Here is a 23,484-nt window from a genome sequence, read left to right as displayed (position 1 = left end):
TTACAGCCGGTTTAAGAAACAGCTGAGAACAACCAACATCTTTTCCCCCATAAGCGGTATTAGATTTCCATATAGGGGGACTTTTACCTTTCCATTCTCTCTTTTCCCTCCAATTAACCAAGTCCAAACACCTTGTTATGTATGGTCCATAAGCACTCAGTCTAATTAGTATTTTCAGACTTGTTCTGGTTTTTCTTTTCAGAAATGCAAATTACAAAGACATTACTGAATTTTCACAATACTTGACCTAGAAAAAAAACATACCATTAAGCTAATTAAATGTAATTGGTTTGGTGAAGTCAGACATTCAGCTAACAAATAGATTTGTGATTTATTAGCAGAGGTGGGAAAACATTCAATGCTGTGGTAAAAATGTTCAAAACAAAACTTCAGTAGCACATTTAGCAAATATTTTACTGAAAAGCTTTATTTTTAAACAACTTGGAATCATTCAAATAAACGTAACAAAATAGAACCCTATATTTTTCCTACAAAATGAAACTTTATTTACAACTCAAATTTTCAAAGAAATTAAGAGAATCCTGTAACTATAACAGACAGCAGCAGCTTTACAATTGGGGGAGTTTATCAACGGGGGTATCAAATTTGAAGTCGGGAGGGAATAGCTCTGCAGCTCGCGGGTAGATCAGGCGGTACGACTGCCTGATGGTGACATCCGCCACGCCAGCAATGTCTCCAATTTCTGCAACACAGATGTTAAACATCATCTGAATAAATCAGCACTTCAGCAGCCATGAAACACTAAAACCACTGAACAAAACAACAACTTGGAACAACAGATGGCTCAACATAATATCATGTGACACCCTGTGTGGGAAAAAAAAACAAAACAAGAACAGTGGAGAAAAAATAAAATGCAGAAGAATTAAATTTATTTCTAACAAAATAAAAACAATAATAATACACAAGAAAAGTATGTCACGTAACAAACCATGTTTGAAAAGGGCGTGGAAAAGTAAACTCTTGTAAACTTCTGCTCCCTTCTCATTATTCATATATTAAAATAAACAACTCAATTACATCACCACAAATTCAAGGGTTTTATAGTTCAATACCCACCCAGAGCCAAAAAAATAAATAAAATAAAATAAACAGAAATACATAAAAAATTAAAACAAGTCAAAAAAGATTTTCATCCAGACATAACCCGTCTCTCATTGTGAACCTGCTCGTCTGCATACGCTCTTAAAGTGTTCTTTTTGAACATTTTTTTTAAGTGCTCTATAATAGTGCTTCTCTGTAATTCTTTGTAAAACCCATTCCACAAATCCACCCCACAAGCTGAAATACACACTCTTCATAGTTGTGTGAACACCGTGCGTTTTTAAGTTTAATCGTCCATGTCCCACAGCACCCCTTCCACGTCACGAAACATTCTTTTTAATATTGCCCAGAAGTAAATTACTTTTTGCTCTGTACATAATCTCTGTTTTTAAATTTAACTATATCCCCAAATTTCAACGTATGTGACCTCAAAACTGAGTTGTGAGCTCCCTGTACCCACATTATGCACAATCCTAACTGCTCTTTTTGTAGTTCTGGTTCTAATGATTCTAATGGTTCTAAGTTGATTTTATAGGTGCTATCCCAGACCTCCACACAGTAGTTGAGATATGGCAAAATAACCAAACAGTGCATCATATACGGTGTATCTGGAAAGTATTCACAGCGCTTTACTTTTTCCACATTTTATGTTACAGCCTTATTTCAAAATGGATGAAATTCTTTTTTCCCCTCAAAATTCTGCACACAATACCCCATAATGACAATGTGAAAGGGTTTTTTTTTTTTTGGTTTTTGCAAATTTATTAAAAATAAAAGAACTAAAACATCATGTCATGTTGTACACCTGCCATCTGAAACACCACTTGCTCTGATAGCGAGTGATATAAGACCTATCAGATAGTACCAGCTACCAGTTCTCCTTAGGAGCAAGTTTTCAGTTGTAGTGGTAAGACGGTGGCCTGTTACAGGGCATCCCTGAAACTTATATAAATGGGAAATGCAATAACAGATTTTTCCATCATCGTCAGCATTTCTGGGATACTGACAATTTATGTGTCGTACAAAATGATGCATAAACATATTTCACATCAATATTTGACTTCTACCAGCATGTTAAAATGTTTATCATATTTCCCTCCACATGAATATTTCACACCCACATAACAGGAGAAACCCCATAAGATGCAGATTTAACAGGCTAGCTCGATAAATAAACATTTCAAGTTTGCATTGGAGATAGTCTGAAGTAAATTTATCCCAAAGACAGATTTTGATTTGTGTGAAATAACTTGAACAACATCAACTGACAATGAATTCCATCAAAAACATGATATAACAAGAGCATATGTATTATAAGCAGCATATTAAGTAGTTTTGACATAATCCTTCAAAGCCTATATAATGTGAAACTTGATCCAGAATCTGGATCTGGGTCCGGATCACCTCCAAAATTTAATGGGGTCTTCCATGGCCTAATATGGATCTGTGGTGCAAATCTGGTGAGGCCACAGAGCTTCTGTTATTGTACACCTGTTTTGTGGAATGATCTCCCTGCAGCAATAAAACAGTTAGACTCTGTAGAGACTATCAAATCCAGACTTAGGATATACATTTATTTACCATCTCGTATAGCTAGTATACTGGTATAGCATGGTACTATGCTTCCTATCCTTTTAAATTAATTTTATTAGTAAACAGAGCAGGTCTTGGCCATAACTTTATCTAAATTCTGTGTGTGTGTTAGTGAGCGATCACTCGCACCGGGCAATCACTTTAGTATTTTCTTTGCTTTCCTGCTGCTTAATGCTGATGAATTTTACCTTAAGTGTAGTTTTTCTGGCCGACTGATTCTGCTAACAACCAACCAGTCCCACTTCACGACAACTGCCGTAATAGCCACTTTGAGAGAGGCATTTTTCTCTGCGGAGTTACGCAGAGAAGATCCGAGATCAGTATCCGCAGACTTATAAAACGATGCACGATGTTGTAAAAAAAAACAAAAAAAAAAAAGCGGAATTCCTTGGATCCGCAAAGTTCTCACAGCCCTGCTTGTGTGCTTGCTCTAGGCATTGGTAAGGTTAGACCGTACCTGTGTGAAGCACCTTGAGGCAGCTTTGTTGTGATTTGGCGCTATATAAACTAAATAAATAAAATTAAATTCTTTAAACTGATCTGAAATAGTAAAATATTTTGAGATCTGCATTTTCTGTTTTTTAGAGCTGTAGGTCATAATTATCAAAATTAAAAACGATTCAAACATTTTAGTTTGTATGTACTGAAAATAGAATATGTCACGTTTTCACTCTGAAATACCTGAAAAATATTCAACTTTTTCGCAATGTTCTAATTTTCTGTGATGCACCTGTATACGTGACATTATACAAAAGGTGAAGTGATGTAATACAGGAAATGAACCACCAGATGCTTTGCAGGATTTTTTAAAAATGCTGAAAACAGTTGCTTTATGATCTGATTTCACTGACACAATGGTAATGCAATTCACTCCATGCACGCTGCGATGCCACGTCTGTCTGCAATCCTGGCATAACACATTCATTCATATGTTATTGTGCAACTGGTACAAAAAACAAAACAAAAAAAAACAAGAAAGTAAACTGTTCTGTGGTTTTCTCAAAGAGTTAAGGAGTAAAACAGGCCTGTAGTAGTCCTAAAACCCGCGTGTCAATGGTGTGTAAGGACCTCACCTTTCTGGGTCTTCTTCTCTGCAGAGGCCTGGGAGGCCATGTAGATGGCAGCTGCAGCCACAGAGATGGGGCTCCTGCCGGGTACGAGGTCCAACTCCACGGCTTTTCTGGCAATGAAGGTGGCAGCCATTTGCACCTGCTTAGGCAAACCCAAATTTGAGCAGAAGCGAGACATGAAGTCTCCAGTGGTGATCAGGTCCACACTGGTCTCTAGCGCCTTCAGGATGAGTTTGAAGCAGCGGCCAATCTCCTTCTTAGAGATACGCGAAACAGCACAGATCTCTGCAGCAAAGCAGTGAAAGGAAACCTTAATGTGTTTGTTTCTCCTCAGCAGTTAAACTGCATGGCTCAACGCCCAGTTATCAAAAATAAAAGGTGACGATACAAATTATTGAGAACATATAAAGATTTGACTCTCAATAATGAATAGCATACTGACTTTTGTTCCATAGTAAGTTAGTTTTTACAACGTGGACCTACAGAGGTGAACTCACTTCTGTTGTATCCCGTTTATACAGATGTGATGTGTCACTCTGATGTTATGATAAAAGAGTTGTACAGGCAAACAGAGGGAGTTTGCTGACCTTTAAATGTGCGAGGAACTCCTTCTTGCCTGCAAGCGATGTACAAACAGGCAGATGCGATGGCATCGTTTGCTCGCCCTTTCAGACTTTTCTGTTCGTACACCTGTTTGAACAAGTTGTTTGTTCTATCCTATAGGGTGACAACATTTGAAGCACATAAATGATTTACATTCTTCTATTTCAACCACAGTTCTTCCAAATCTAAATGTTTCAGCGCTTAAACTTCACATAAGGTAATTAGTTTTCCTCTGGGAACTCAAACTGTCACGAGAGTGTTCTTGAAAATAAACTCCAAACAATTTTAAAAAACGCACCTCATCTTCATTTAATCAAGATAACACGTCGGGTCCTATGGAGTAACTCACAACAATATTCCTGGGAAGGTTGATGCGGTCTGCCATGGTGTTTATTTCCTTGAAGGCGTTAAGCATGGCCCGGTCCGAGCTGCTCATTGTCCTCCTATTTTGGTACTTCGAGTTGCCGAACTCGTCAAAGCTAGCTGCACCTGTTCCCTGTGTGGGGTCAAAGAGTGAAGCTTCCTCAGTAACAGCTTGGCGCTCATTTCCTCACGAGAAACTCCAATAACTCTTAAATGTGCTTGTGGGAAGACAACAGTTACTCTGAGTGCTACAAACACACTGTAATGATGGCCACAGCTGCGCTCACCTTGCTGATCATGGTGGTGAGGTCGCCCCCGTTGAGCAGCGTGTTCTGGGCATCTCCCACTCTGGAGGGATCTTTGAGGGCTTTCTCATTGGAAAATGTCCTCCACTCCGAGCCCACATCAATCACACGGTCACCTGAAAAACACAGTTTCATAAATAAAAGAAAACAAAAAGTGGAAGGAGGGGATAAATCACACACACACACACACACACACACACACACACACACACACACACACACACACACACACACACACACACACACACACACACACAATATATCTATATCTATATAGATATAGATATATAGATATATATATAGATATATAGATATATAGATATAGATATATATAGATATATAGATATAGATATATATATATATATAGATATAGATATATATAGATATATATAAAAGAATCAATTAGTTTTTCTCATGTACTGCTACACAAAATGAAGCTCATCAAGCCAAAGACTTATTTGGATTGTTTTTAGGCAGCGTACCAACAAACAACAAAATGCCACTGAGGTTTACACTCTTTGAAAAAAATATTTTTTATAATTTTTATTTTCAAATGCAGGTCACAGACTTAAGGTACAAAAATAGTTTTTTTTTTTTAATAACAAGAACCAAACAGAACCGAAACAGCATTTTCTATGAACTGTGGCTGGACAGGAGACGGACACCTCACCATTTTAGCTCGCCCGGACCATGATCTCGTCTACTGTAAATAACAAGTGTATTTGGAGCGTGCCCAACTCTTACTGTACTTTTCATCTGGAATGCAATCTGAAAGGTGTGACAATTAATTATGAGCGTGGTCCAAAGTTGAGCCCAGAATTTATACTGTGCAACACTCAGATACACCAAAGAGACAGAAGCCAAGTTAGACCTGATCAGTGCCCTTCAGATGCCCAACAACACTTACAATCCAGCCTCAGTGTACCACAGTATACTGCTTTACTGTCTTTTACTATAAATATTTTAAAAATACAAAAAAAGCCTGATGAATGACACATGAAAGAAAGAAGTGTTCAAACTGGCAGTTCTCTAAACTGTAAACATCGGTGCACAGCCATTTTCAGATCTCTCCAGAGATGTTCAAACAATGTACAGAAACATCTTGGATGAAAACCTGCTCCAGAGCTTCTTGACCTCAGACTGGGGTGACTGTTAATCTTTCAGCAGGACAATGACCCTAAACACACAGCTAAGATATCAAAAGAGTGGCTTCAGGACAACTCTGTGAATGTCCCTGAGTGGCCCAGCCTGAGCCCAGACCTGAATCCGATTGAACATCTGTGGAGAAATCTGAAAATGGCTGTGCACCAACACTCCCCATCCAACCTAATGGAGTTTGAGAGGTGCTGCAAAGAGAAATGGGAAAAACTGCCAAGCTTGTGACATCATATTCAAGAAGACTTGAGGCTGTAATTGCAGGCACATCAACAAAGTATTGAGCAAAGTGTGTGAATACTTATATACATGTGATTTCTTAGTTTTTTATTTTTAAGAAATTTGCAAAAATCTCTCTCCCTCAAAAAAAAAAAAAGTGAAACACACACACACACACACACACACACACACACACACACACACACACACACACACACACACACACACACACACACACACACACACACACCAGATGTATCCCTCTGGAATAAAAACCAGACTATGGCACCATTCATAGCAATCCCCAATGAAAACATTTGTTTTTCATTTTCCAAACCCAGTCAATAAACCTCACCTTACATTTAAAAGCACATGTACAGATGTGCACAATTTCTCTGCAGCAGTATATGATTTTGTTTTGTCACTTGCCCTTACTGAAACATGGTTCAAATACCATCTAATGAATATGTGTTGTGGTTTGAACACATTAAATCACAGATAAAAGTGGAAGAAAAAGCTATGATGACAGGAAAATATTGTTTCAACATGGTAACCATTTTTCTTCCACTTATTCTCTGAACCATTTAGCGGGATCAAACGTTAGATTTGTGACTGTTTAAACTTGTTTTTTTGTTGTTGTTGTTTTGATCCCCTTCACCATCCATCATTCTCTCCAGTACCTGGAACTAAAGTCAAGTTCATTTCCTTAGAGGTCAAAGCTTTGTTTGGCGTCTGGCATCTCTCTGATCCCATCTGACCGTCTGGTACCCAGGAGGCTCGTTAGAGGAAAACTGTCCCACTGCAGCTCTGTGTTACGTGCAATATATGTCTCTGAACAATTAACAGCACAAACCCAACCATCAGTGTGCGACTCACACTGGAGGAAGCTGAAATGCTGTTTTAAAAAAGGACAGCTTCCTGTTTTCTGCTTCAATATGCAAACTGCGTGTCTGTACTTTTCCCCCATTCATTGGAACAAAAAAAAAAATTCATCATCAGTAAAATTGTATGAGTTTATCATGGTTAAAATTTAGTTTTTGTTCTTTCAATACAGAACATCAGTGACAAAACTTGGAAAGAATATAGAACTTTTAGTTTTAATTGCTTTAAAACAGTGTAACTAGTGATAAGTGTGGGCTCAAACTTGATTTGTTGATCCCTCTGACTAAAACAGCAATCTCGAAGGATTAAAGCCCCCCCCAAAAAATCTGAATTATTCTTTCATAACTAAATCATAAGATTGTTCAGCATCTACCTTTTTGTAGAAACTGTTCTGCAATCACATCCTAGGGATGCATTCAGAAGGGTTTTTTGATTACTATTTTCTCACCCCGATCCCCCCAATTCAGTTGTACAATTTAGTTAATATCGTAATTATCGTGACAGGCCTAGACGTCACTGTGCAAAATGAAAATGAAAATGTTGATACACTGTAGTTAGCACTTACCCACTACGAGGCCACACTCTGGGCAAATCATGTCTCCTGCTCTGTAGTCCTCCACCAGGATGGCGTCAGGGTGGTCAGGACAATGAACTCTGGGAAGAGTCAGAGCCTCTCCGCTAGAAGAGCAGAAGAACAGTTGTGACTTCACAACAACAAAAACGAACACCTCCATTCTGAGAGAAGAACAGCTCACTGTTCTTTTTTCCCCCTATCAAACATAGCTGTGGTATAATCTGAGCACGTCAGTGCATCTAAGTTCTAACTGTGCATCTGTATGCCGTGGACCTTAAGCACAGCGAACAGCAAATGAGACACTGCACCTCTGTTCACACAAAAGCCATTTTGTGTATGGTGTTTTGGGTGTGTATACATTTCCAAATATAACAAATGAAATAATCGCAGAATAAGTTTTTGCACCCCCCACTGTTTTGCTGAAGCTGCTTTCGCTCTCTCTTGGCTGCTCTCTTGAATATGAGCCACGAAAGGCCAACCTTGGTCCAGCTGACAAACCTATGGACACATTGACTTTGATCCACAGTGATGAAAGTGAGCCCCGGTGGGAAAAAAAACAAAAACAAAAAAACATCAAAGTATTTGGCAAGGCCCAAAGCCCCTGGGGAGGTTCTGGGGGTTCTCCCCCAGAAAAATTTGAAATCTCAGATGCATTCTGGTACATTTTCAGATCTATTTACCTACCCCCCAAAAAATCTACAAAAGAATTACATTTTTTTTGTTGAGTCAGGTCAATTTTTCCACCCCAGAGAAGTCTTTTCACACAACTTGTATCGTCACAACACAAGTTGTGTAAAAAGACACTATTTTCCCATATTGGCAAGATGACAAAAAAATATACAATCTGTCACATGGATTAGAGTACAATGTTATTACTATTTGATAAGACCACATATTCACATTGGACTGTTACTGTGCTCTCTCTACATTTATCTAAACATTTGACTTCAGCAATTTTTGCTTTTATAATTGATAGTGTCTTAAAATAAACTAAAATAAAATTTGATACAGCTTTTACTTTTGACACCTGTACAAACTGAAACTGATGTAACAATTTTTGATATTTTAACCCAGTAACTATACAACATTCAGTCACAGATAGTCCAAACTATACCTTTTTGGAACTGTTATGATCAGACAAATAATGTGGTATAGTTTTCAACATAATCTGAACCTTTTAAATTTTTGACCTCTTTGAAACCCTTCATTGACCCCTACCTAGCTACAGCTGCCACCCTAGGATTGCTGCATACATTTTTGTGCAGGCCATGGTACACTGAGGCTGGATTCTAAGCGTTGTTTCATCACCTTAAGTGGTACCGATTCGGTCAAAATTGATGACTGGCTCATGGACCAGGCACCATCCCTACAGTGAAGCATGATGGTGACAACATAATGCTGTGGAGATGTTTTTCAGTGGCACGAAATGGGAGACTCGTCAGAACAGAGGGAAAGATGAATGCAGCAATGGACAGAGACATCCTGGATAAAAACCTGCTCCAGAGCACTCTTGACCTCTGGAGAGATCTGAAAATGGCTGTGCACAGATGCTCCCCATCCAACCTGATGGAGCTTGAGAGGTGCTGCAAAGAGGAATGTACAAAACTGCCTAAAGATAGCTGCACCAAGCTTGTGGCATCATATTCGAGAAGACTTGAGGCTGTAATTGCTGCCAAAGGTGCATCAACAAAGTATTGAGCAAAGGGTGTGAATACTTGTGTACATGTGATTTCTTAGTTTTGTTTTGTTTTTTTTAATACATTTGCATAACACACACACACACAAAAAAAATCATGTCACTGTGTGGTGTTATGAGTAGAATTTTGAAAGAAAAAATTAATTTATTACATTTTGGAATAGGCTGTAACATAACAAAATATATGCTTAATTCATATTTGGGCCTCCATAACATGCGATGAGAATGGGCGGGGTGGGTTTGAACTAAAAACCTTCTGCACTGAAATATACTGCTTATAATTACCATTTTTTTTTGTCTCATCACTCAGCCCTGCTTCAGACTGATATAATAAAAACTGCTCTCCGTAGTCATGAAGCCATTATAATAATATATATAATGACATAATAAACATAAATATAATAAGTAATAAACATATATAATAAATATAATAACAACATAGTGTGGTGGATTAGTGGTTAGCACTGTTGCCTTACAGCAAGAAGGTCATGGGATTGATTCCCACCTGTGGCCTTTCTGTGTGGAGTCTGCATGTTATCCCCGTTTGTGTGGATTCTCTGCGGGTGCTTCGGCTTCCTCCCACATCCAAAGACATGCAGGTTAGGTGGATTGGAAACTTTACCCGTAGGTGTGCATGTGGGTGTGAATATGTTTGTTTGTCTATTCTCGAGGTCGGTCATCCAGGCATTAAACCTCTAGGGGGGTGGGTTTTGTCAGTGACCACGTCGCCGAACTCAATACAAATGCATGCAATTTGGTCATTTTTCAAAGGGGTCAGACTTATCAATAAAATCAATTTAATGCACAATGGTTCATTTCAGGTCAGCTTGGTCTATAAATCTCATCTTTCCAGGCAATGATAGCTGTTCCCTGGCTGATAGAAACAAGTTACAGACAAAAGCAAACCAGCTGATTTCAATAGAACAGCATACAGCCCTAGCATGTTTTCATTGAGCGGCCAGTCGCGGAAGTACGAATTCTCGCCTTCAGATTGGCCAGTTCGCAGAAGTGACGTGGCGCCAACCTTGAGAATATGTGGCACTTAGAGGTGGGCGATACCGGAAATTTTGGTATTGATCCGATACCAAGTAAATACAGGCCCAGTATCACTGATATTGATACGATACCTTTTCATATTTAATTTTCATAGATCGAAAGGATCCAAAGGACCTAGGATAGAATTTCGCCAACCATTGTACGTGACAACAAAATACTTTATCATAATTAACATTTTTGTTTAAAAAAATATCACTCAACACAACTTAAAACAAAATCTCCTGAGGTAGAGGGCTGACAAACCACAATACAAGGGTGCCCTGCTCCATGTTGTGTGACACAGCGCAGCGCTGCTCTTACAGAGAGTAAACTTTGATTAATCTGTGTGCACAGCAGTCAGTGCATGCGGGAGAGAAAAAAGCTCGAGTATCAATCTTTTTACACAAGGATCGTTCAATATCAATACCAGCATTGGTATCGATATTTAATATCGATAATATCGATACCAACGCTGGTACTACGCTGCCACTAGAGGTGGGCGGATCCATCCTAATAATTAGGATGGATCCGCCCACCTCTAGTGGCACTGCACCAGACTGGCGTCCCATCCAGGGTGTACCTTGCCTCATGCCCGATGATGGCTGGGACAGATATAGCTCCACCACGACCTTTGGCAGTTGCCAAACATGTATGTTTAATTATACATATACACACACACACACACACATATATATAGGGTGCCCCCAAAAAATATACATTTAAAACACTCAGTTTGACCCTAAAATGCTACAAACTTAATCACTTATGTTTCTTTTTTACTTGCAGAGACCCTGAAGTTTATGTTGATCCCAAGCAAGACTCAGGAAAATGCCAAGATTAACCATACTACAGCGAACAAAAATTGAGTTTTGGCACCAGACCAAGAGTGTCAAACAGGTGCAGCAACTTTATGCTAGACAGACAAAATGCAGGACCAATAGAGGGTTTTCAATCACGTGACCGATTTGCTGCAGGACAGGTGCCGTCTCCATTCTGGATTACAAGGAGGCTGGTGCGTGATAGAAAAATGAAGAGAATGTACGGTTATTACGATGCTTTAAATCCTCGAGATACAACCCCTGGCAAAAATTATGGAATCACCGGCCTCGGAGGATGTTCATTCGGTTGTTTAATTTTGTAGAAAAAAAGCAGATCACAGACATGACACAAAACTAAAGTAATTTCAAATGTCAACTTTCTGGCTTTAAGAAACACTATAAGAAATCAAGAAAAAAAGATTGTGGCAGTCAGTAACGGTTACTTTTTTAGACCAAGCAGAGGAAAAAAATATGGACTCACTCAATTCTGAGGAATAAATTATGGAATCACCCTGTAAATTTTCACCCCCAAAACTAACACCTGCATCAAATCACATCTGCTTGTTACTGCATCTAAAAAGGAGTGATCACACCTTGGAGAGCTGTTGTGGACTGACATGAATCATGGCTCCAACACGAGAGATGTCAATTGAAACAAAGGAGAGGATTATCAAACTCTTAAAAGAGGGTAAATCATCACGCAATGTTGCAAAAGATGTTGGTTGTTCACAGTCAGCTGTGTCTAAACTCTGGACCAAATACAAACAACATGGGAAGGTTGTTAAAGGCAAACATACTGGTAGACCAAGGAAGACATCAAAGCGTCAAGACAGAAAACTTAAAGCAATATGTCTCAAAAATCGAAAATGCACAACAAAACAAATGAGGAACGAATGGGAGGAAACTGGAGTCAACTTCTGTGACCGAACTGTAAGAAACCGCCTAAAGGAAATTGGATTTACATACAGAAAAGCTAAACGAAAGCCATCATTAACACCTAAACAGAAAAAAACAAGGTTACAATGGGCTAAAGAAAAGCAATCGTGGACTGTGGATGACTGGATGAAAGTCATATTCAGTGATGAATCTCGAATCTGCATTGGGCAAGGTGATGATGCTGGAACTTTTGTTTGGTGCCGTTCCAATGAGATTTATAAAGATGACTGCCTGAAGAGAACATGTAAATTTCCAGAGTCATTGATGATATGGGGCTGCATGTCAGGTAAAGGCACTGGGGAGATGGCTGTCATTACATCATCAATAAATGCACAAGTTTACGTTGATATTTTGGACACTTTTCTGATGTTTGAGGATGATGAAATCATTTTTCAAGAAGATAATGCATCTTGCCATAGAGCAAAAACTGTGAAAACATTCCTTGCAAAAAGACACAGAGTCAATTTCATGACATAGGGTCAATGTCAACAAGCAGATGTGATTTGATGCAGGTGTTAGTTTTGGGGATGGAAATTTACAGGGTGATTCCATAATTTATTCCTCAGAATTGAGTGAGTCCATATTTTTTTCCTCTGCTTGGTCTAAAAAAGTAACCGTTACTGACTGCCACAATCTTTTGTTCTTGATTTCTTATAATGTTTCTTAAAGCCAGAAAGTTGCCATTTGAAATGACTTTAGTTTTGTGTCATGTCTGTGATCTGCTTTTTTTCTACAAAATTAAACGACAGAATGAACATCCTCCGAGGCCGGTGATTCCATAATTTTTGCCAGGGGTTGTAAAGCTATTTATCGTGATAGATGTGTAGCAGTTGGTTCAGTGGATCCGTATCTTATACCAGATAATGAGTTTAGTGTTAATGTAACGAACTGGCAGACAGTGTCACACTGCGATATTGTGAACCAGGAAGCTGCCGACCAGGTCAGCCTCGCCGGCCTCCTGCAGAGCATCACAGCGGAGCTCTGAAAGCGGAGGTCGGTCTTGAAGTCCTGAGCGATTTCTCTCACCAGGCGCTAGAAGGGCAGCTTGTGGATCAGCAGCTCGGTGCTCGAGGACTACAATGTAAATAAGCATCCGTATTGGAAGCGTTCTTGTGTTATCCTCTGCAGTATTTTTATGTATTGTTATATAATTTTATTGCCGAATAAAATAAAATAAAATTCTGGGAGCAGTGGATTTCTGTTAGCGGCGGATCTCTCACAGCGCCACGGCGCCGTGAGGCTTCTTCACACCGACGCTGAAACTTCTGCAATTGTTCGCCAAATGCACGAAGTGTAATCACAGCGGCCACCGCGTCGTAATCCAGAATGGCCGCGGTACACAAAATGACGTGACCGATACGTCACATGAAAACCCTCTATTGACATTGGTATGAAAAACGTCAACCTTTCAGCTTTCTATCCAGCCATAATTTCCTATACATATGCTTTGACCATTTTCTTTGCTGATAAAATGTTGCATATTTTTTGGGACACCCGATATATACATACAAGGTTAGCGTCAGGGTCACCCGTAGCCGTACATTAATTGCCGGCTACAGAAAGCAACACTCCGTAGCCGAAATGGTTACCACTCCGCGAGACTCCGTAGCCGTCTCGCCTAAATGATTTAGCTGATGAAACAAAGACAACACTGAAGTCTGTCCCTTCCAGCACAAATCGGGTGAATAAGCATACAGCCACGTTGGGCAGCTTTTATTGTTTAAAAATAACAGACCCTGACGAGCACCTAGCTATCTTAGCTATTGCTAACTAGCGCCACACAAGCTCCCCGGCTATTTGAACTAATGTTACAATCGATGCGGGGCGCTTTTTAACGAGCAGCTCAAACACTTCTATAAGAGTTTAGCAAAACAACAGCATGACACATGAAATTTGTCAGTTGTTACGCACCGGCTTGTAGTCGCCATATCGTTTCTCTACCGCCAACTGACAATTAACACAACAACGAGCATTCTTTTTTTTTCTTTCTTTTTTTTTCTTCTTCTTCTTCTTCTTCTATGACGTTTAACGGCAGCCGGCATCCTCGTTGTTGCATTGCTGCCACCTTCTGCATCAGTCCGTTATAGCAGTACTAAATCCTCTCGAAGTCAACACTTCACACTATCCCAGCTCCCACTTGACTCCATGTCTACAATGCTTTCTACAGAAGCTTCTTTCAAGCCTATTCTTCTAAATTCTGAGAGAAGCTCTTTTATTTCTCTGGAATATTTATTACAATACACGAGAACATGCTGCACTGTCTCTGGCTGATGACATTCCAAACATAGCCCATCCTGGTGCTTTCCTAGGAGGAAGAGAGTACTGTTCAAGAAAGTATGACCAGTTCTCAGTGTAGCAATAGTGACTTCATCCTTTCTTTTCCATCCATTTCTTCTACAACTACGTATTTACTGAATCTATCACTCTATTAGCTATTGAAAATAAATGCCTATCCTTAGTCTCCTGTTTCCAGCATTTTTGCCTTTGTAAGTTAATTTCCCTCCATTCAATACACTTGCCCTCTGCTTTGGAAAGCTTGATACTGATGTCCGCATTTTTTGTCACAGCTTTTTTTGGCTAACCTATCCACCTTCTCATTTGTTGGGATACCTACAGCGAGGAAAATAAGTATTTGAACACCCTGCGGTTTTGCAAGTTCTCCCACTTAGAAATCATGGAGGGGGCTGAAATTTTCTTCTTAGGTGCATGTCCACTGTGAGAGACATAAACTAAAAAAAAAAAATCCAGAAATCACAATGTATGATTTTTTAATAATTTATTTGTATGTTACTGCTGCTAATAAGTATATGAACACCTGTGAAAATCAATGTTAATATTTGGCACAGTAGCCTTTGTTTGCCATTACAGGGGTCAAAAGTTTCGTGTAGTTCTTGACCAAGTTTTCACACACTGCAGCAGGGATTTTGGTCCACTCCTCCATACAGATCTTCTCTAGATCTTTCAGGTTTGGAGTTTCAGCTCCCTCCAAAGTTCAGGTCTGGAGACTGGCCAGGCCACTCCAGGACCTTGAAATGCTTCTTACGGAGCCCCTCCTTAGTTGCCCTGGCTGTGTGTTTGGGGTCATTGTCATGCTGGAAGACCCAGCCATGACCCATCTTCAATGCTCTTACTGAGGGAAGGAGGTTGTTTGCCAAAATCTCACAATACATGACCACATCCATCCTCCCTTCAGTACAGTGCAGTCGTCCTGTCCCCTTTGCAGAAGAGCAACCCCAGAGTATAATGTTTCCACCCCCATGCTTCATGGTTGGGATGGTTTTCTTGGGGTTGTTCTCATCCTCTAAACATGGCACGTGGAGTTGATACCAAAAAGCTCTATTCTGGTCTCATCTGACCACACAACCTTTTCCCATGCCTTCTCTGGATCATCCAGATGGTCACTGGTGAACTTCAAACGGGCCTGGACATGTGCTGGCTTGAGCAGGGGGACCTTGCTGCCATGCAGGATTTTAAACCATGAAAGCATCATGTGTTACTAATGTAATCTTTGTGACTGTGGTCCCAGCTCTCTTCAGGTCATTGACCAGGTCCTCTTGTGTAGTTCTGAGCTTTCTCAGAATCATCCTTACCCCACAAAGTGAGATCTTGCATGAAATCCCAGACTGAGGGAGATTGACAGTCATCTTGTGTTTCTTCCACTTTCTAATAAATAATCATAACAGTTGTTGTCTTCTACCAAGCTGCTTGCCTGTTGTCCTGTAGTCCATCCCAGCCTTGTGCAGGTCTACAGTTTTGTCCCTGGTGTCCTTAGACAGCTCTTTGGTCTTGGCTATGGTGGACAGGTTGGAGTGTGATTGATTGAGTGTGTGAACAGGTGTCTTTTATACAGGTAACAAGTTCAAACAGGTGCAATTAATACAGGTAAAGAGTGCAGAATAAGAGGGCTTCTTAAAGAAAAATTAACAGGTCTGTGTGAGCCAGAATTCTTGCTGGTTGGTAGGTGATCAAATACTTATTTGCAGCAGTAACATACAAATAAATTATTAAAAAATCATACAATGTGATTTCCAGATTTTTTTTTTTTTTTTTAGATTATGTCTCTCACAGTGGACATGCACCTAAGATGAAAATTTCAGACCCCTCCATGATTTCTAAGTGGGAGAACTTGCAAAACTGCAGGGTGTTCAAATACTTATTTTCCTCACTGTATGTGCACTGGAACCAACATCAATGTTATCTCAACTCCTTTCCTTGCCACATCACTAATTCCCAAAAGAATGTTGTAAATGAGGTCTTGTTGACTCCTGGATAAACATGTCCCAATAATATTAATAGCTGATACCGAGTCACTGCACACCAACACTTTACGATGATCTATCTGTGCTGTCCACTGGACTGCCATTAGAATAGGAAATAACTCCACTGTGAATACATTCAGGAAATCTGATGTTCTCTTAGTTGTTCCAGTAGCACCTGTTTCTGGATCCTTCAACCTGTCAGTAAAAAGTAAGTAAGTAAGTAAGTAAGTAAATTTTATTTATATAGCACCTTTCACAGACAAGAGCCACAAGGTGCTTCACAACATAAAAGCACAGTACACCACACAATACATCAGACAATGGCCGAGACATTTAAAAACACAACATAGGATAGCAAAGCAGCCCAAAAGCTAAGCAAAAGCTTGTGTAAAAAAGAAGGTCTTAAGTTGGCTTTTAAAAGTGTCGACAGAGTACAGTGAGCGCTGTTGGGAAGGTGTCGTAGCACAGACCCACAACAGGGGGCGCAAATGAACGGACAATGAGTAAACCAAAAGGCAGCAATTTACTGTTGTGACAATACACAACTAAATGTACAGAAATTGCAAAGTCAATTAACACCAGGTGACGTGTGGGCAGGCTCGAAGATAGAAGACCGCGACGAGAGAGAGACCGCGCTCCACACGGCCTCCACCACCAACGGTCTGAAGAACACCGGAGCCGCCAAGTCCCGAATCCCCAGGTGACCTCTGTCTTCGGCTGTCGACCCTGGTACTGCTGGCAGAAAGCAGAGAAAAGATGAATGAGTGTAACTCCTTACACTCAGTGGTCTATAGTCTGTACACAGTTAGGAGGAGAACCTCCACCTCCGAATCACACACTCGTGCAGCTCCTGGTGTGACCACTTATCTGTAGCGCGGGTTGTCGTCGTCACGCTCCACGCCACTTCCCAGATAAGGGCGAACACCACAGGATACCGGCTGCAACAAAAGTTCAGGTTATTACTCAACGTATGAGACAGCAGAGAAATTACCTTACGGTAGTCGATTTCTCGGCGAGGAGGTGGAGTCACGATCCGGCTTTTAAGTTGGTGATGATGATGATGAACGAGTGACAGCTGGTGCAGGGGAAGAATGACAGCTGTCACTTCTTCAGGGTCCGGCGCCCTCTCGTGCTTGGAGCCCGCACTCCAAGCAGGGCGCCCTCTGGTGGTGGTGGGCCAGCAGTACCTCCTCTTCAGCGGCCCACATAACAGGACCCCCCCCTCAACGGGCGCCCCCTGGCGCCCGACCGGGCTTGTCCGGGTGTCGGCTGTAGAACTCGGCCAGGAGGGCCGGGTCCAGGATGAAGCTCCTCTTCACCCAGGAGCGTTCCTCAGGTCCATACCCCTCCCAGTCCACCAGATATTGGAACCCCCGGCCCTTACGACGGACGTCCAGGAGCCTGCGGACCGTCCAAGCAGGCTCCCCGTCGATGAGTCGGGCAGGAGGCGGCGTAGGTCCAGGTGCACAGAGGGGCGAGGTGTGGTGAGGCTTTATACGGGACACGTGGAAGACTGGGTGGATCCGCAGTGAAGCTGGGAGTCGGAGCTTCACTGCGGCCGGGTTGATGACCTTGAGGATTGGGAAGGGACCGATGTATCTGTCTTTCAGTTTGGGGGAGTCCACACAGAGGGGAATGTCCTTGGTCGAGAGCCACACCTCCTGCCCGGGCTGGAACGTGGGGGCCGGGGACCGTCGGCGGTCTGCATGGGACTTGGCCCTCGTCCGGGCCTTTAACAGGGCAGAGCGGGCGGTCCGCCACACCCGGCGACATCTCCGAAGGTGGGCCTGGACCGAGGGCACACCGACCTCTCCCTCCACCAGCGGGAATAATGGGGGCTGGTACCCCAAACACACCTCAAAAGGGGAGAGGCCGGTAGCAGACGAAACTTGGCTGTTGTGGGCATACTCGATCCAGGCCAGATGGTGACTCCAGGACGCCGGATGTGCGGAGGTGACACAACGAAGGGCCTGCTCCAACTCCTGGTTGGCCCGCTCTGCCTGGCCGTTGGTCTGGGGGTGGTACCCGGACGAGAGACTCACGGTGGCCCCCAGCTCCTTGCAGAAACTCCTCCACACCTGTGAAGAGAACTGGGGACCATGATCCGAGACGATGTCCGACGGTATCCCATGCAGCCGCATGACGTGGTGGACCAGGAGGTCTGCCGTCTCCTGGGCCGTCGGGAGCTTCGGGAGGGCCACGAAGTGGGCCGCCTTGGAGAACCGGTCCACTATCGTGAGGATTACGTTGTTGCCCTGGGACGGCGGGAGGCCCGTGATGAAATCCAGGCCGATGTGAGACCAGGGGCGATGAGGCACCGGCAGGGGTTGGAGGAGGCCCGTCGTCCTCCGATGGTCTGCCTTGCCCCTGGCGCAGATGGTACAGGCCTGGATGTAGTCCCGGACGTCGGTTTCCAGGGACGCCCACCAGAAGCGCTGCTGGACTACTGCCACGGTCCTACGCACCCCGGGATGACAGGAGAGCTTGGACCCGTGACAGAAGTCCAATACGGCAGCTCTTGCCTCTGGTGGACGTACAGTCTGTCCTTGGGGCCAGTCCCCGGGTCCGGGCTCCTGGTCAGGGCCTCCCGGACGGTCTTCTCCACGTCCCAGGTAAGGGCGGCCACGACAGTGGACTCGGGGATGATGGTCTCGGTGGGGTTCGACAGCCCCGCTTTGGCTTCTTCTTCGTGCACCCGGGACAAGGCGTCAGATTTTTGGTTCTTGGTCCCGGGGCGGTATGTAATCCGGAAGTCAAAGCGCCCGAAGAACAGAGACCAGCGGGCTTGCCTGGGGTTCAGCCGCTTGGCGGTCCGGATGTACTCCAGGTTCCGATGGTCAGTGAAAACCGTGAAGGGCAACGAAGCCCCCTCCAGCAGGTGTCTCCACTCTTCAAGAGCCTCCTTCACCGCAAGATGTTCCCGATTGCCAACGTCATAGTTCCGTTCAGCTGGGGTCAACCTGCGGGAATAAAAGGCACAAGGATGGAGAACCTTATCAGCCTCCACGCTCTGGGACAGCACGGCTCCTATCCCTGAGTCAGAGGCGTCCACTTCTACTACGTACTGCCCGATCAGGATCAGGCTGCACCAGAACTGGCGCAGTCGAGAAACCGGCGTTTCAACTCCTGGAACGCGGCTTCGCACCGATCCGACCAGGCAAAGGGGGCCTTGGTGGAGGTCAGGGCAGTCAGGGGGCTAACTACCTGACTGTAACCTTTGATGAACCTCCTATAAAAATTTGCAAAACCGAGGAACTGCTGTAGTTTCCTGCGGCTTGTTGGTTGGGGCCAATCTCTCACCGCCGCAACCTTAGCCGGATCAGGGGCGACGGAGTTGGAGGAGATGATGAACCCCAGGAAGGACAAAGAAGTGCGGTGGAACTCGCACTTCTCGCCCTTCACAAACAGCCGGTTCTCCAACAACCGCTGTAGGACCTGACGTACATGCTGGACATGGGTCTCAGGGTCCGGAGAAAAGATGAGTATATCGTCCAGATATACGAAGACGAACCGATGCAGGAAGTCCCGCAAGACGTCGTTTACCAAAGCTTGGAACGTCGCGGGGGCGTTAGTGAGGCCGAACGGCATGACCAGGTACTCGAAGTGACCTAACGGGGTGTTGAATGCCGTCTTCCATTCGTCTCCCTTCCGGATCCGAACCAGGTGGTACGCAATTTCTAAGATCCAATTTCGTAAAGATTTGGGCTCCATGCAGGGGCGTGAACACTGAATCCAACAGAGGTAACGGGTATCGGTTGCGAACCGTGATCTCGTTCAGCCCTCTGTAATCAATGCATGGACGGAGTCCGCCGTCTTTCTTGCCACCAAAAAGAAACCAGCACCCCATCGGGGAGGTGGAGTTCCGGATCAGCCCGGCAGCTAAGGAGTCCCAGATGTAGGTCTCCATTGATTCGCGTTCCAGACGTGAGAGGTTGTACAACCTACTGGACGGGTACTCAACGCCCGGGGACTAAATCGATGGCACAATCGTACGGCCGGTGCGGAGGAAGAGTGAGCGCCAGATCTTTGCTGAAAACGTCAGCAAGATCGTGGTACTCCTCTGGCACCGCCGATAGATTGGGGGGGACTTTGACCTCCTCATTAGCTGTAGTGCCGGGGGGAACCGAGGATCCTAAGCACTCCCGGTGGCAGGCTTCGCTCCACTGCGTCACAACCCCGGACGGCCAATCAACCCGGGGATTGTGCTTCACCATCCATGGAAAGCCCAAAAATCACTCGGGAGGTAGATGGTGTTACATGGAACACTATCTCCTCCCTGTGATTCCCAGATACAACCAATGTCACTGGTTGTGTCTGATGTGTGATCAATGGAAGCAGGGTGCCATCTAGTGCTCGCACCTGCAATGGTGCCGGCAGAGCCACCAGAGGGAGCCCTACTTCCCTTGCCCATCTGCTGTCCAGCAGATTCCCCACTGACCCCGTGTCTATCAGTGCTGGGGCGTGAAGGGTTAACTCCTCACAAAGGATTGTTACTGGGATTCGTGCCGATCTGCGGGGTCTTTCCGCGTGTGTGTTATGGCCCACCCTTAGCCCAGATTCTAAGGACGGGCGTTGTAGTTTGACCGTTCAGGGCAGTCCCTCTGCATGTGCTCACAAGAGCCGCAGACAAAACACTCCCCGCGGGCCAGTCTCCTTTGTCTGTCACTTAATTTTACTTTGGCCCTGCTCGTGTCCATAGCCTCCTCAGCAGGGGGAGCTGTAGCCCCACGGGGCCCTCTGGCAGTGAAGCGTGGGGACAACGTCTTATCGGAACCGGAAGGGGGAGGGACGGCTCGTGCCCGGTCACGCCCCCGGCCTGCTCCCGACGATGCTCAGTCAAACGGTTGTCTAAGCGTATAACCAAATCGACAAGCCCGTCAAAATCCCGCGGTTCCTCCTTCGCCAGTAGGTGCTCCTTGAGGACCGGTGACAGTCCATTTACGAAGGCGGCGCGGAGCGCAACGTTATTCCAGCCGGACCTCGCTGCCGCGATGCGGAAGTCGACTGCATACTCGGCTGCGCTACGGCGCCCCTGTCTTATCGACAGCAGCACGTTTGAAGCAGTCTCGCCTCTGTTAGGATGATCAAACACTTGTTTGAACTCCCGTACAAACCCAGTATAAGACGTTAGGAGCCGTGAGTTCTGCTCCCAAAGCGCCGTAGCCCATGCGCGTGCCTCTCCTCGAAGCAGATTGATAACATAAGCTACCCGGCTAGCATCTGAGGCATACATGACAGGGCGCTGTGAAAAGACGAGCGAACACTGCATGAGGAAGTCCGCGCACGTCTCGACACAGCCCCCGTACGGCTCCGGAGGGCTTATGTAAGCTTCAGGGGATGGTGGGGGGGTTTGTTGAACGACCAGTGGTACGTTTGATTCAGGCCCAGGACCAGCCAGAGGAGGAGCTGCAGCAGCGCCCTGATCGTGCGCTTCCACCCTGGCGGCGAGAGCCTCCACTCTCCGATTAAGGAGGACATTCTGCTCGGTCACTAAATCCAACCGAGCCGTGAAGGCGGTTAAGATCTGCTGCAGCTCACCCAACACGCCTCCTGCTGACGCCTGCGCTCCTGGCTCTGCCATTGGGCCGTTCACGCTCGAGCTGACGCCCCTCGGAATCCATGACGATTGGCCGAGAAATCCTGTTGGGAAGGTGTCGTAGCACGGACCCACAACAGGGGGCGCAAATGAACGGACAATGAGTAAACCAAAAGGCAACAATTTACTGTTGTGACAATACACAACTAAATGTACAGAAATTGCAAAGTCAATTAACACCAGGTGACGTGTGGGCAGGCTCGAAGATAGAAGACCCCGACGAGAGAGAGACCGCGCTCCACACGGCCTCCACCACCAACGGTCTGAAGAACACCGGAGCCGCCAAGTCCCGAATCCCAGGTGACCTCTGTCTTCGGCTGTCGACCCTGGTACTGCTGGCAGAAAGCAGAGAAAAGATGAATGAGTGTAACTCCTTACACTCAGTGGTCTATAGTCTGTACACAGTTAGGAGGAGAACCTCCACCTCCGAATCACACACTCATGCAGCTCCTGGTGTGACCACTTATCTGTAGCGCGGTTGTCGTCGTCACGCTCCACGCCACTTCCCAGATAAGGGCGAACACCACAGGATACCGGCTGCAACAAAGTTCAGGTTATTACTCAACGTATGAGACAGCAGAGAAATTACCTTACGGTAGTCGATTTCTCGGCGAGGAGGGTGGAGTCACGATCCGGCTTTTAAGTTGGTGATGATGATGATGAACGAGTGACAGCTGGTGCAGGGGAAGAATGACAGCTGTCACTTCTTCAGGGTCCGGCGCCCTCTCGTGCTTGGAGCCCGCACTCCAAGCAGGGCGCCCTCTGGTGGTGGTGGGCCAGCAGTACCTCCTCTTCAGCGGCCCACATAACAAGCGCAGAGAGAGCGGGAGACCATTCCAAAGCCTGGGAGCAACAGCCTGGAAGGATCGCTCTCCCCTAGTTGCAAAACGGATGCGAGGAACCATCAACAAATTTTGGTCCACAGACCTCAACGCTCTGGCAGGGGCATAAGGCTGGATGAGGTCACAGATATAGGGAGGTGCCTGGCCATGTAGAGCTCTAAAGGTTAAAACCAAAATTTTTAAATAGTAAGTAAAACATGTTCTTGGTATCTCTGTTATGTGCTCATGAAATGCATTGACTTGGACTCCATTATTATTCTCTGCCTTATGTTCAAGTAGCCCAAGCTCAACCTTGGGTATCTCTAACTGTCACAAAGGAACAGGAGGCCACAAAACTCCTGGACAGAAGACTTTGTCATGCAATGTTAGTTCCTCTGCTGTTACCTCTCCTGATCATCCGAAGCTTAACAATTTTGCCACTTCTCTCTCCCACCTTGGCTGAATCACTACTTTAACCAGGTAATTGTCTCTCT

General features: G+C 44.5%; 1 protein-coding gene and 1 long non-coding RNA gene across 2 annotated transcripts; one reads left to right on the top strand and one right to left on the bottom strand.

Moving 5' to 3' along the window:
• Positions 1 to 417: 417 nt before the first annotated feature.
• On the bottom strand, positions 418 to 14,357 carry gtf2b (general transcription factor IIB). The gene is made up of 7 exons (XM_034183571.1): positions 14,226 to 14,357; positions 7,821 to 7,933; positions 4,982 to 5,115; positions 4,681 to 4,827; positions 4,316 to 4,445; positions 3,732 to 4,013; positions 418 to 703 (listed from the first exon to the last, which is right to left on the bottom strand). Exons 1-7 carry the CDS (start codon positions 14,240 to 14,242, stop codon positions 570 to 572), a joined length of 957 nt encoding a protein of 318 aa, XP_034039462.1. The 5' UTR covers positions 14,243 to 14,357; the 3' UTR covers positions 418 to 569.
• A 368-nt stretch (positions 14,358 to 14,725) lies between these two features.
• LOC117522178 lies at positions 14,726 to 21,233 on the top strand. The gene is made up of 3 exons (XR_004564160.1): positions 14,726 to 14,861; positions 16,242 to 16,247; positions 21,223 to 21,233. It is a non-coding gene; the product is annotated as an uncharacterized LOC117522178 (long non-coding RNA).
• Positions 21,234 to 23,484: the final 2,251 nt, after the last annotated feature.

This window comes from Thalassophryne amazonica, chromosome 12, assembly GCF_902500255.1.
Source record: "Thalassophryne amazonica chromosome 12, fThaAma1.1, whole genome shotgun sequence".
NCBI classification, from domain to species: domain Eukaryota; kingdom Metazoa; phylum Chordata; class Actinopteri; order Batrachoidiformes; family Batrachoididae; genus Thalassophryne; species Thalassophryne amazonica.
Note: the sequence above shows the minus strand (reverse complement) of the source record. Positions and strands in the feature narration are given on the sequence as shown.